Genomic DNA, 14,725 nt, shown 5'->3' with positions numbered 1-14,725 from the left:
CACTCTGTAGACTAGGCTGGTCTCAAACTCAGAAATCTGCCTGCCTCTACCTCCCAAGTACTAGGATTAAAGGTGTGTGCCACCACTGCCCGGCCCAAGACAAGTTTTTTTTTTTTTTTAAGATTTATTTATTATTATAATTAAGTACACTGTAGCTGTCTTCAGACACACAAGAAGAGGGCGTCAGACCTCATTATGGGTGGTTGTGAGCCACCATATGGTTGCTGGGATTAGAACTTAGGACCTTCTGTAGAACAGTCGGTGCTCTTACCTGCTGAGCCATCTCGCCAGCCCACAAGGCAAGTCTTATAAGGACAACATTTAATTGGAAGTGGCTTAAAGATTCAGAGGTTCAGTCCAGTAGTATCAAGGCAGGAACATGGCAGCATCCAGGCAGGCATAGTACAGGAGGAGCTGAGAGTTCTACATCTTCATCTGAAGGCCTCTAGAAGACTGACTTCCAGGCAGCTAGGCAGTGAGTCTGATAGCCCACACCCACAGTGACACATCTACTCCAACAGGACCACACCCACTCCAACAAGGCCACACCTTCCAATAGTGCCACTCCCTGGGCCGAGCCTAAGCAAACCATCACAGAGGGGAGGTGGAAAAGAGATCCAGCTGGTTAAAAGCATAGGAGGCTCTTCCAGAAAACCCAGGTTTGCTACTGAGCACACACGGCAACTTAAGACCATCTGTAACTTCAGTCTCAGGTACTTTGTACCTGGCTGGTACACACATGGTACAGACATGTACATAGAAATCTTGAAAAAAAAAATAATCCAAGCATAATGCACGTACTTTCAACCCTAGAGCACTTGGGAGGCAGAGGCCAGTAGACCTGAGTCTAGCCTGGTCTAGAGTGACCTGACACTTGTCTCAGATATCTGTTTCTGGCCATTCTGTTTTCCTCTACAATGGTCCCTTTGGTCACTTTCCACTCTCACCCTTGAATGGACCTCAGATTATTCTGTAGTAAACCACATTTTCTATGCTAAAAGTTAAAAAGGTGAACATTGCTGGTTTGTTATCCCAAGCTAGCCCCAAACTCTTGGGATCAACAATCCCCCCACCTTAGCTTCCTAACTAGCTAGGACCATGGGTGCTTACCTAAAGAAGCTGTCCTGCCATCTAGAGTCTGTGTGCTTCAAGTTTTCACTGGCTAGGCAGGGTATCTAGTGATCTGTACTAGGGGGAGTAAAGGCAATTTCTGCTCCAACCTGATCTTGGGCTCTCCTGTTTGGGTTCACCTGGAAGACTCCATTCTAGATGGTCATTTCCAATGTACCCATTGTTACATTCAGCAAAGGTGAGTACAACTTTTTGTTAAGAGTCAGACCAATCAGAGACTTAAGGAAAGCAACTAGCTCACTGGTTCTCTGTAACTCTTTAATACAGTTCCTCATATTGTGATCCCCAGCCATAACTTTTGTTTTTTGAGACAATTTCTCTGTGTAGCCCTGGCTGTACTGGACCTCACTCTATAGACCAGGCTGCCCTCAAACTCACAGAGATCCACCTGCCTCTGCCTCCCAAGTGCTGGGATTAGAGGCATGTGCCACCACTGCCTGGCTTCATAACATTACTTTTGTTGCTACTTCATAACTATGTAATTGCTAATTAGGAATTATAAATATCTGAGAGTCCTAAGGGGGGTCCCGACCCACAGATTGAGAACCCATGCAGTAGCAGCTTGTATGAACTGGGAGCCTCAGAGCTCACCTATGTAGTCAATCCTGGAAGTGACTGAGTGTCCAGATGAGCTTAGACAGGGAAGTGGCCACACTCCATTGTGTGGGTGACAGGGTGGTGGCAAACTGTACCCCTTTCTGCAGGGGCACTGGTCTTCAATACTGAGGCTCATACATACTTAGAACCACTATTTCTCCCTCAAGAAATCAATGAATAGGACAGAAGGATTTCTGTTAGAGACTCCTCCCGGGGTACTTTCAACAAATGGGAGGGGACACTCCTGAGCGTACATGAGGGCCTTCTCAGAGCCACTAAGTCTCCTCTCAAGTCCAAACGTCCAGCGCTAGTTTCGAGGAAGAGCTAAGACTTTCTCTAAAGATTGATTTATGTATAAAAGTGCTCTGTTTTCATGCACACAGTAAGAGGGCATCAATCCCATTACAGATGGTTGTGAGTCACCATGTGGGTCCTGGGAACTGAACTCAGGACCTCTGGAAGAGCAGTCGGTGCTCAACCACTGAGCCACCCCTCCAGCCCCAGGTTTATTATTTTATTGTGGCATCTCCAAACACCAGATCTAAAGCAGTGCTCAAGGTATACTTGCTGGCAAAGGAGGGCTATTGTAAGTCAGTAAAGAAAGTCATGTCACCCAGGTTCTAGATCTTGACTTGAAGGTGTGGTGGAGCTGGGGCTCTATGTGCAAGATTACTCACAAAGAGGTATGTTATCAAACACAGGACATGTTGTGCTCTGTACTAAAAAGCCAAAATTTATGCAAACGAAGACAATGGGCCCAGCTGACCTCCCACACCCAATCTCTTTCCTCTGAAACTCCGAGATCTCCCTGCCTCTGCCTCTTGATGGCTGGGATTAAAGGTGTGCACCACCACTGCCCGACTGGTGGAGGTTTTAATTAAGATTCATTTCAGTCTGGAGTCACACACCAATAAACTTCCCAGACCTCCCCACTCTTGCTCTGTCTCCTATGGAGCAACTCAGAACTTGATCGGCCTGGGACGGAGTCCTCCCTTAGCTCCCAAACAGCCTAAGCCCCAACGGAGAACAAGAGGCTCATCCCACCATGGTTGGCTTTCACGGTTGGCAATACAAACAGCCAGGTTAACACACAGAGGTGGGTCATGGTGACGGTTCCTCTACTTAGATCAGTCACTGGGAATTCCTCCCCCCTGCCCCAGGAATACGCTGTCTTCCAGTATGGCTCTCTCGCTCTCTGTCTTCCTCAATGCCTTAATTTGCATTGTGTTCTGTTGTGGCTAATGTTACACCATGTGCTGCTATCAAAATCTTTTTTTTTTCCCCCAACCAGTGATCATGTCTCCCAGGAGAAAAGATGCCCAAAGGAAAACAGGAGATGAGCTCAAGGGTATTAGGCCCTTGGGTCTGATTCAGCAACTGCTGATCTGGCTCAAGCCAGACAAGAGGTGTTGATTGACAGGACACACACATAATTGTGAGAAGGGATTTCCTGTGGGTCAAGAAGCTTTTCCTTACAAGTCTTTTGGTTTGGGCCTGGGCAATTGCAACAGGAAAGGGATCAAAGAGTCCAAGCTAATCCCCACAGATATGACCCTTTTATTTTGAAGCCATCCCCAGTCACCACATGCAACAGTGCATTTCAAACTGGCCTTGGCTTCTCATTAGAGAGCCAAAGCAGGCTGTGAATTCTTTTATTCCATTTAAGAGAAGTTCTGAGAGGATAAAGAAGGCTAATGAGAGAGCCCAAATAGCAAAGACACACTTTGACATTTTTTTTTTTTTTTGGTGGTGCTGAAGAGGGAACCCAGGGCCTTGTATATACAAGGTTGATATTCTACCATGGAACCACATCCCAGATCCCAATATATATTGCTTTATTTCATATTTCTATTTTGCTAGTCAAGGGAGAATTAGAATTATAGTAAATATATTTTGTAGTACAAAGAAAAGTTTCTGTGCTGCAAGACGGTGTACAAGTCGCTGGCTTAAAAATGCAAAGGGTTTTGTTATTTAGAAAAAAACACTCAAGAAGATTCTATCATGGTTTGTCCCCTAATAACCATAAATATCAAGCCAACTACCTAAAACAAAAAAAGAGGGACTTCTGAGCTGGCTATCTTGTGCCTCATCTCTGTGTACCCAGCAGCCTAGAGCTTTTTCTTGCCACAATGGTACAAACCATAGCAACCTGAGAATAAAAAGGGGGAGAGAAAAACAGTGGCTCCAACAAGTCACAAAGACGACATCTTTACCCAGCATCTTGTAACCTTAAGCAAGCAGTCTGGGCCCATTTTTTGAGCAGCTCAGTTTTCTCTCCATCTTATATTTGTGGACTCTAATTTTCCAAGCATTGTAATATTCTAAAGCAGGAAGAAAAGAGCCTCAGGCTCGATTACTAAGGGCCCCCAGCTTAATTGTCTGCTTTCTACCCACATGGACATCATCCTGAACAGTGTACTTCACTAGCTCTCCAAACAGTGAACACAAGAGCTAGGTGAGGAGGCGGGACATGCCTGTGTCCCCCAGGGCTTCTGAGGTAGAAGCAGGAAGGTCAAGAGAATAAGGTCATCCTTAGTGCTACAGCTAATATGAGGCCAGCCTGGGCTACACGAGACCCTCTCCGAAAAATAGAAATAAAAAGTAAAAATCGGTTGAAATAAGGAACATTATTTGCTGAAACAAGGCCAGAGCCATAGGCCCAGGCTAAGCTCCAGGTAGGGGCATCAGCACCTCAGAAGATGCAATTGTTTGCTGAGAAGGAGAGAGAGAGAGCAGGTGTCCTGGAAGATGACTGACCCTCATCCCCTCTCATGGAGCCCAGCCTCTAGCTCTGTTACACTCAGAGTGAGACACAAGTTCAATACTGCATTGTTTCCACAAGAGCCCAGGAAAGTCACTGCCCTCCAGCTGCACAGAGGAATTTAGCTCAGGGCCACAAGGCCAGGCCTTCTATTCCTCAGAAGCACATGGAAACCTTTAGCCCCTACCTGACTGACTACACCACAGGACTGAGCTTGGCAATGCTGCCCTTTAACAATTCCTTACATTTAAAAAAAAAAAAGTTTCATTAAAAAAAAAATTTATCCAGGAATGGTCAAGGATACCCAAGACTACTGAGAACCCATAGTGTGGCCTGGACACTCAATGCTCTGAGGAATACCACACAGCTCCCATAGTGCGGTCTGGACCGGCAATGCTCTGAGGATTGCCACACAGCTCCCATAGTGCGGCCTGCAACCGCAATGCTCTGAGGAATGCCACACAGCTCCCATAGTGCAGCCTGGACAGGCAATGCTCTGAGGAATGCCACACAGCTCTTTCTTTAGGGGGTACATGTTGTACTCTTAGTTGCCCCTGACTGCAGAGCAAGTCCCCACCACCCTGAACAAAAACTATCCAAGAGAGAGAGCATCCCTCCCAGGGAGGTTCACCACACTGGCTCCCAACATAAGGCTCAGCAGCAAGGCCCTGTGTTCCTGGCATCTGAGGGGGATCCTACATGTCAAGAGGGTCCAGGCTCCTTGACTGCCTGACTTGGGGAACCTTAAGAACCTTTAGAACTTAACATTCCAGACCTGTGAGAGGGTTACCCTGCAAAGAAGGGATAAGCCAAAGCTCCAGGGCTGGGCTGTAAACATTGTGGTTTTTCTAAGGCCCAACTTGGTACATGGCTTTGGCAGCTATGGTTAATCTCCAAGAGAAGGTGACAGACATGTTCTGGGAGCACGGGACCTATCTTTCTGCATCCTAAGACTAGGTACTGCAAGTCACTGGAAGGGCAAGGAGCACACTGGGAGGAGACATATGCTTTCTTCTTTGGCCAGGGACACAGGGCAGATGGCTTGGGTAAATCCCCTAGCTCACTCCTTATCCTGCCTGACACACTGAGCATGGGAAGGTTCAAACAGCATGAGGCAGTGATGATATCTCTCCATCAGGGACGGGGCAGGAGCTTTCCTGCAGGGCGTCAAGAAGGTATCAAGAGCTCTCTGGACTCCCAGTGACATCCTTACTAGATCTTGTGGCTTCCAGTGAAGACTGCAAGGCCTTGAAAAGAAGACCAGGTGAGAACAGACCGAGTGCCCAAGGTACACGAACCAAGGAGACTGCAGCAAGCTCCCGGGCCTCTCTCTGCATCTGTGCCTCCGCGCTCTGTCCTTACCTCAGCAGCTTCTGGAACAGTCAGCAGCCCCTGTGGGGATCAGACTCCCAGAGCCACCCAAGAGGATGGTCATCCTCCTTTGTGGGACTCCTGCTTTCCAGGACAACTCACCACCATGTGATTTTGAACTCATAGATGGGGCGTTTGCAGTAGTAGTGGTTGACAAGGTGCTTGTCACACACCCCGATACACTGGTGGTCCACCGTGAGGCCCTGGGCTGAGAGGTCAGTGACCAGGCAGTGCAAGAGGTCGTACACATCAGCCACCGCCTCCCAGGGCCCAAAAGACACGTCCACTTCACAGTGGTGCTCAAAGAGCTGTCCATCACTCTCACTCCGCTCAAAGCGGAGGGAGTTAAGGAGCGGACACTCATAGGGGGTGATGGGCATCTCCTCCTTGAAGACGCAGACTTTGAGCTTGGCAAAGCGGGCCTTCCGCTGTACTGCGCGAAGCCGGGCAATCTCCACGATCCGCTCCAAATGGTCTACAGAGTTTAACACAGCAGCCATTAATGGACAGAGGTGGAATAGGAGAGGTAGGAGACACACACACACCCGGTGATGGGATGCAGAGGGAGGAGGCTAATTGCAGGAGGGGCTTCACAGACTCAGAAAGGGCATGCCTCAATAAGGACCACGGTTTTCCAAAGCAATGAAACCCCCATAGGATGAGGGTGGGAGTATGTGGGAGATATCTTTCTCAACTTGAAAAGTCCCATTGTCACTGAAAGAGGCAACATTTTCTCCTAATCTGGATGAATGCTGGACCCACCCACTTCTGGGAAAGGCCTGGGAACTAAATGATGGCCTCATAACCCCTTTCCCCAGATGTGAGGCAGCTGACCTCCTCACCTTTGTAATAGGGCATGAGCCCCAGGAAGGCCTGGCGCACCTTCTCGCCCTTCAGTGGCTGCATGTTCTCCAGCTGCTCCAGGAGGGGCCCAATGGCATAGTACTGGGCCTCTTTGTGCACAGCTCGCACATGCTCCCGGGGTGGCAGGTCCCCAGAACGCAGGAAGTTCAGCACATCTCTATGTAGAGAAGAGAAAGAGTGAGAAGGCGCTAAGGACCAAGCGGTGGGATAGGAGAGGAGGGTTATCAAAGTGGTTAGAACACAGAGTTTGGGCCATGTCCCTAACTATAACTTGGGCCAAGTGATCTGGACCTTTGTGGTTTTTCAGTGTTCTCAAGTACAAAGTGCAAGGTTTAAAAAAAATTACCTCATATGGTTAAAAGAAAATTAAGCTGGGTATGGTGGCATATGTGGGAGGCAGAGGTGGGTAGGGCTGAGAGTTCAAGGCCTGCCTGGTCTACATAGGGAAATTCTGTCTCAAACAAAAGAAAACAAAAAATGTAAATCCAATCAGGAGGGGAAATGAATGAGCTAATTTATGAAAAGTGCTTAGAAAACTCCTAGCACAGAGTGAGCCCTCAGAAATTGCTACCTGTTGCCTTCCTAAGTCATTACCTTTTAATACTTAAAAGGTACTCACATGTGTAACGTAAGGCTATAACGCCATTGATTTAAGACACACCTACAGTGGCTTTTCTCAGACAAAGTGTCACGAAGCCCAGGCTGGTTTCAAACTTGCTAGGTAGACAAGCCTGACCTTGAACCCCTTGTTGTTCTTGCCATAGTCTCTCAAGTGCTAAGACTGCCAGCATGCACCGCCACATGGGGCTACATAGACACTTTACAGATCTCTGTAAATCTGAGGCCAGTTTGGTCTACAAAGCAAATTCCAGGACAGCCAGGGCTATAGAGAGTCCCAGTCTCAAAAAAAAGAAAAAAAAAGAAAGAAAGAAAGGAAGGAAGAAAGAGGAGGGCCGGGCGGTGGTGGCACACGCCTTTAATCCCAGCACTTGGGAGGCAGAAGCAGGTGGATCTCTGAGTTCGGGGCCAGCCTGGTCTACAGAGTAAGTTCCAGGACAGACTCAGCACCAGTTTCCAGTTTCCCAGGTACATGTTAGAAATGTTCAGTCATAAGCACGTGGATAATGGAATAGTTGTAAGCTTACATTTCCAATAGTAACAAATGCATTCTACCCATTCCACATTGTTACCATTACTATCATTCTATAGCTGCCTGGGAAGACAAAAGACCAAACTGCAGGGGCTAACATTAGCTGGCTTCTCAGCTAGGTAAAGCCACATACGGAAAGTGCAGATCCAGTCCTTCTAATCCTCTTCAAACACTTTAGTGCCAAGGATAACAATCAGGCTTATTGTCAGTAGTTATGGGAAGAGAGGGAGGAAACCCCTAGATCTGTTACATTGATAATTCATCTACACCATAAAGCAACAACAGCTAACACTACGCATTAATCTGTACTAGCCACTAACCATACATCACCCATTTGGTCCTCTTAATGACATCATAAGACAGGTTTTTCTTTTAGTTCCAGTCTACAAATGAGGCCCAAGTGGGGCCTAGAAGGTTATGGAAAACCTTTGTTGAAGGAGCCGCAGCTGCTAAAGGCTCAGGCCCAGACATAACTCACTCTGAGCCGACAACCACCGCCGTCCTCACTTCATTAGGAGCAAAGCAAGTCAAGTGCTAGTGCACAATGAAGAAGCACCCGGTCCCTGTCCCCAGGCCCCAGCATGGGAGATGGTCTACATGAGCTATAACAGCAGGGAAATGTGTGTACCTCCCAAATACCCTCAACTCATACTCTGAGTTTTTTAAAAACTGTTATCTATTGCCGATAAACCACAGACTAATGGAGTCCAGCAGTCCAAGCATGAATGCTACTACATCTCAAGGCCAACAGACAGCGGCATGTAAGCCTCAATTTGGATCTTGTTCTCCTTCCCCCATGACCCCTTTAAGGATTTTTAAGTTATTTTTCCATTATGTTTGGAGGTGTGTGGGGGTGTGCTCAAGAATACAGGCACTCAGTGGAAATATTGGCTCTCCTGAAGCTGAACTTACAGGTGTGGTTGAGAGCCAACTGACACAGCTGCAGGGATCTGAACTCAGGTCTTCTGCAAGAGCAGTACACACACTGAGCCTCTCGCCTGGCCCATGCCCACCCTTTTAAAGTCAGTCCTCTGAGATGTTCAATAAACCCTTATGAACTCTGACAAGCAAAAGCCCAGGGAAGGCCCAACTAAGAGCGCTATGGGAGATGCCAGCTGCGGCCAGCACTTCCCTCCCCAAATGGCCTGCAAACAAAAAAATCTTTTTATAGTTCCACAGAGTGATGTGACACTCTGTTTTCTCACCATCAGAGGCAGCTGATGGCCCACTGGGGAAAACCAGACTCTGAAAAACAAATTATATCGCTAGAGGCTCCTTTGTAAGGGTAAAAATGACCCCGTGGGCACTCTTACTTGGAGGTCAACACAAAGACATATATATCAATTGAAATCCCTGCCTCCCTGGTCACTGGTTCAAGGCCAAAAGCTATATCGATCCTCTAGTCATCTCTGAGAGACTGAAGGAGCAGAGGATTCCAGCCATGTGCTTTGAAGATCTGACCTCCCCGGGGTTACACAGGCTCTTTCCTTAACCATCACCAACACATCCACTAGACAGCCACACTTATTTCTCATGTTAACAAGGACACTGAGTGCTAGAGGGATAGCTCAGTGGTTAAGAGGACTTGCTGGTCTTCCAGAGGATGCAAGTTCAGTTCCCAGCACCCACATAAGCAGCTAACAGCTACCTGTGATTCCAGCTTTAGGGTATTCAACATCTCATTACGGTCTCTGGGGGTATCCACACACAAGTTGATACACACATATAAAAATCATTAAAAAACCGTGATGAAATTAAGACATAAAATTTTTTATGAAGTTTTCCAGAAGCATTTTCATGGGAAGGTGTAATAATCACATCTATTTCTTTAGGATATGTACATATCAGATATATTAAGACTGTGGGTTTGTATGTGTGTGTGTGGGGGTGTGTGTTGTTATTCTTGCTATTAAAATCCCAGTAACATACAAGTTTGATTTTTGTTTTGTTTGTTTTTGTTTTTGTTTTTTCAAGACAATTTCTTAGTATGTGGCCTTGGCTGTCCTGGAACTCACTCTGTAGACCAGGCTGGCCTTGAACTCAGAGATCTACCTGCCTCTGCCTCTGAAGTGCTGAGATTAAAGACTCGAACCATCCCTGCCCTGCTACGTTTGGTTTTTAAGGTCTTCTTAGCAAAATGAAGGAGCCACAATCCAGCATCAGCTCTTCCTTCAGGATTTCTGCTGTAAGCCCCTGTGAGCCTCAGAATCGTCACCAGGAGCCATGGCCCCTCCGTGATGCAGGAAGTTTTGTTGTTGGGAGTGTTGACACAGAGTCTTGTCTGCTACATAGCCGCAGCTGGCCTAGAAATACTTGCAATCCCCCTGTTTCCACCTCTCAAGAATAGTACCATGCCCAACTTGCACGATACTATTGAATGCTAGAATCTAAATGTAAAGGTTTTCTCCAAGATGGTTTTTTGACATTCTCTGACTCCAAGTGTGTTGTTCCTCTCCATATAGATAATGATTCCCCAAATCTCAAACTGCACAGGATAAGAAAAGTTTCATCAAACACTGCCAGTATTAGACTTCCTCTTGCTGGGCTGTGGTGGCAAAGGACACACCTTTAGTCCCAGCACTCAGCAGGCAGTGGCAGGCGGATGTCTGAGTTTGAGAACAGCCCGGTCTACACAGTAAGTTCCAGGACAGCCGGGGCTACACAGAGAAACCCTAGCTCAAAAAACAAAAAACAAAAAAACAAAAAAACAAAAAAAACCCCCAAAGAACTCAATTTCTCTTGCCGTTTTCACTTGTGGCAAGACAACGTAAGCATTTTAATAACAATTCAATAAGAACATTTGTTAAATTCCACCACTAGACTACCTCCTCTGGTACCGTGGAATGCCCAAGCCCCAATCCCAGGCTACTTCGCTGGCTATCACTACAGAGCTGATTGTACAGGAAGAGACAGACATACCCAAAGTGTGTGCCGTCTCGGTCAATGAAGTACCGACCCTCAGAGTCTGTAGGGATGTAATGCCGCCCGCTGAACATGGCAGCCAGCATGGTGTCTTCATAGCGCCGCAGAGTAGATAAGCGCGTGGTAAAGTGAGCCCCTCCAATGTTAAGGGGAACGACCTCGGGAAACTGGAAAGGAACCACCACAGCTTTCAGACTGGCACAGGCGACAAGATCTGGGCTCCTCTGTGTCAGTCTGCCTGAGTCTGGCAGATCACAATCACTTAGTCATCCCAAACCAGGGGACATCCCCCACCCCACTCTCCTTGAGCATCCATCACCAAGTCCTACTCATTCGACCTGAGAGCTCTTAAATCGGGTCTCGCTTCACCCCAACCCTCCCTCCAATCTCTGCCAGCTTTCACTGTCTTTTACTCCTTTCCAAACTTCTCATCTTTAAGTCCTTACTCATGCTGGCTTTTTGGCCACAGATGCTCTTAATGGTCTCCCTCCAGCCCAGCTAGCAAACAAAACTGCCATACGTGGTGGTGTAGGTTGTTCACTGTGTAAACACCTGGATGACAGTTTTTTGTCTGTCAACCCAGGTCTGTGTTCTTTTCCTAATTTACACCAAGGCACCACACAGCCGGCAGCACGGGACCATTCCATCTCTAGTCCATGACCACTACTGCTCTTTCCTCCAGCTCCTGTCCAAGATGGAATCACATACATATCCCCATGCCCCTTATTCCTTCACTACACTCTCCTCAGTGACAGCACCTAGCACCATACACTGGCAACCACTTTCTCCTGTCAACCCATCTTCCTAGATGCCAAGCATCCCAAAGGCAGAGAGAGCATGTGTGCTTGCCAGCTGTGAACAGAGACCAAAAGCTCGTTGTGAATGCGTTGTGGTACCCACTCCTCACAGTCTTCCTCTTAGCCAGAGCCTGGCAGGTGCTTTGCTGGAGCTCCACAGCAGAGCTTCACGCTCAGCACGCCCAACCCTCGCTCTCAACCTCACCCTGTTCTCTCCCACTCAAACCTACATTGATTGATTAGTCTCCACATCACCCAAGGTTTTGGTCACAAGAACTAAGTAAGTGAGGATGGGAAAATAACAGTAAGGGTTATTAGCCTGGAGCACCTCAAGCTCCAGTTCAAACCAGCTGACTCCAGATCAACTAAAACTTTATCTCAGGGTAAATTTTATCCTAGAATTTTTTTTCCCCAAATGGTACATCTCTCTGGCTGTGGTGAGAGTCTAAAGTCTTTATATTTATCTAAAAGTCCTTTTCCCTAATTTCTACACATCCTTTCTTTAGGGGGAAAAAAGAAGAGCCAGCTGTGCATGGTGGTGCACTCATTTGATCAGGAGACTGAGTTCTAGACCAGTGAACTCCATAGTCTATAGAGTGAGCTCCAGGCCACCATGGGCTATCTAGAGAGACCCTGCCTCGTTAAAAAAAAAAAAAAAGACATAAATGGATGAAATAAAACTTACCTGAGACTTGCCTTACAGTAGAGTAGAAACTAAAATTCACAAATATCAATGAATGAAATGCATAAGATTTACAATTCTGAGCTCAACTCTATTATTATTACTAATTATTTTGAGACAGTGTTTCTCTGTGTAGCTCTGGCTCTCCTTGAACTCACTACATAGACCAAGATGGCCTGGAATTCACAGACATTTATCTGCTGCCTCTGCCTCTGGAATTGAAGGTGTGTAGCACCAGGCCCAACCAATTCAACTCTCATATTCATGGAGCAAAATGCCTTCTACATTTCTGCAGAAACGTTAAAGCCCAATGTAGGTATGTGCTAAGACTCAAATGTCATTTAGGCGTAATACTTTGCATGCCTGGAGTTCTTTTTAAAAGGTAGCGGCTACTAATGCACGTCTTTGCACCATATGTGAAACAAAAAAAAAAAGGAAGGGTAAAGAGCCCTAGAACTCACAGGGAGGGGTGTGACTCACAGGAGGCCAGGGCTGGACAGCTGGCCTACAGTCTATGGGATTGTGTGTCCTTTCACTCAGACCACAACTTCTGCCCAATGACAGTGCACAAAAAAAAAGTGTCCCCACCGTGTTGGCTCTCTTCCCTGACTGCAGAGTTATGTCTAGAATTTTGCTTATTTTCACCAGTTTCCCACGATGTTGGCAATTCGGGGATTCTAACCCTAACACAATACTGTCAGCTGCTGGAGAGCCTCACCCGAGCCAGCCCCCTTGGACAACTCTGTCTGCAGAGTCTTCACTTCTGGATCCATCTTCCTATCTACCTCGAGAGTCATTTCAGGTGCAAAGTGTCACACACACGAAGGAATACTAATGAAGCCACAGCATAGCTCGCAGTACAGCAACAGATAAATGAGGCCCCCAATCCCTCCCACCATCTTTGCTCTAGAGTTCAACTCACCATTGCCCTCTTCCTATTTCCTGAATTTATCATCTCCTGTATGTCCTTTGCTCACGCTGCTTTCTTGGCCCCAAATCCTCTAACTGCTCACGTCTGTCCATCTAGCAAATGAAATAACCCCATGTGGTAACGGAGATTGTTCGCTGCATAGCAGCACCTGGATGAGAATTGGTCCGGCCCACTCAGGTGTGTCCTTTTCCTAAATCATACCAAGGCACCAGACAGGTTAACTGCACAGTGGCAATTTCTTATGCCACTCCCCGGGCAGCTGGAGGATACTCCTGGGCGACCCAGGTCGTCCTTTTGGATTGTATGGAACATGTGTTGAGACTGTATGGTTATGTGTTGAGTCCTCCTCTAGTTGATAAAGGTGATACAAGAATAGAACTGACATCTGGTAGCTACCGAGTATGGGAAGAAGGGGCTTGGGAGTGCAGGTGACCCGGGGCAGGGAGGACACACCTAGTGCAGGAGTGGCATCAGGGGTGGATTGCTCCTTTGGAAGGCTCCCCTCCCAAGGTCAGCCTCTGCAAGCACCAGTCTCTCCCTCGCTTCCCATCAGCCCTCCCTTCCCCCATCGCTCAATCCAGGTACCTCCTGGGGCAGCAGGGGCAGCCCGTGCCCCGCTTGCGTGGCCGTAGGAGTGGCTGGCTCCAGGAAGTCGTCTTCGGCTTCGGAGCTGGACATGGCACCGTCCGAGTGACGGCTGTCTGGCTCCCGCCCGGTGACTACCACCATCCCTCTGGCTCTGGGCGGTGGGCGCGGCTTCGGGTAGGCGGGTGGGCGGAGGCCTGAAGAACTAAAGCCAAGCAGTGCCTGACATGACGAGGTGGGCCGCCGGCGGGCGCCAGACGCCGTGGGCCTGAGGACAGTTAGGATGTCCGGTGCTGCCCTCCAACAGTCTAACGACCACCGCACCTACAGTTAGTCGCTGGTCTGACCTGGCTGCCTCCAGCCATTGGCCGAGTCTTCGTTGGCTCCGCCCTGATTGTCAGGAGGTTCGTCCAATTACAGAGCAAACTATTCGGCCTTAAGTCCAAGTGGCCACAGGCCTACCCAATTCTGATTGGCTCTTGGCTGACAAGCGCGAGCGTTGCGGGTCTGCTCCGGGGTTTGGCCGAGGGGAGGTGATCACCAAACAGACGACCTCGATCAGCAACCACCGCGTGGACCCTGCGCTGCAAATCGGAACCAGGCGCTTCTTGTTATTGGCCGAGGTTTCACGAGCTCCTGCTATGATTGGCAAGAGCGTTGTCCAATTATAGGGGGAAACACGTCTGGCTGGGCTTGTCCCATTCTGATTGGCTAGCTGACTAACGGGAGCGCTACTTCCCTTGGTCCAGGCCAAGGTGCTGATCAACCCCACTCTCAAAGGCCACCTAAAGGGCACCGCTTTGCACTCCCGACGTTCATCGACTGAGCTGGTGTCCCACGCGGTCCCCGCAAGGACAGACCACCCACTTGCTCCTGCTACTGGCTGTGTCCTCGCTGGCCTCCGGGGCTGATTGGCAGGAAGCCCGCTCGTAGG

At 48.1% G+C, this 14,725-nt stretch overlaps 1 protein-coding gene across 1 annotated transcript; it reads right to left on the bottom strand.

Moving 5' to 3' along the window:
• Nucleotides 1-3,270: 3,270 nt before the first annotated feature.
• Kctd7 (potassium channel tetramerization domain containing 7) lies at nucleotides 3,271-14,387 on the bottom strand. The gene is made up of 4 exons (XM_031338112.1): nucleotides 13,792-14,387; nucleotides 10,794-10,963; nucleotides 6,703-6,881; nucleotides 3,271-6,335 (listed from the first exon to the last, which is right to left on the bottom strand). Exons 1-4 carry the CDS (start codon nucleotides 13,933-13,935, stop codon nucleotides 5,959-5,961), a joined length of 870 nt encoding a protein of 289 aa, XP_031193972.1. The 5' UTR covers nucleotides 13,936-14,387; the 3' UTR covers nucleotides 3,271-5,958.
• Between the last annotated feature and the right edge of the window lie 338 nt (nucleotides 14,388-14,725).

The sequence above is a fragment of the Mastomys coucha genome, unplaced genomic scaffold (genome assembly GCF_008632895.1).
Source record: "Mastomys coucha isolate ucsf_1 unplaced genomic scaffold, UCSF_Mcou_1 pScaffold22, whole genome shotgun sequence".
Taxonomy (NCBI): Eukaryota; Metazoa; Chordata; class Mammalia; order Rodentia; family Muridae; genus Mastomys; species Mastomys coucha.
Note: the sequence above shows the minus strand (reverse complement) of the source record. Positions and strands in the feature narration are given on the sequence as shown.

Bases quoted from the DNA above. Each gene is read 5' to 3' on its own strand.
- Kctd7 (XM_031338112.1), bottom strand. From the start codon at position 13,935: ATGGTGGTAGTCACCGGGCGGGAGCCAGACAGCCGTCACTCGGACGGT. The intron at 6,882-10,793 runs GTATGTCTGTCT...TTCTCTACATAG, and splicing joins CGAGACGGCACACACTTTGG to AGATGTGCTGAACTTCCTGC. The intron at 6,336-6,702 runs GTGAGGAGGTCA...TAAACTCTGTAG, and splicing joins GCTCATGCCCTATTACAAAG to ACCATTTGGAGCGGATCGTG.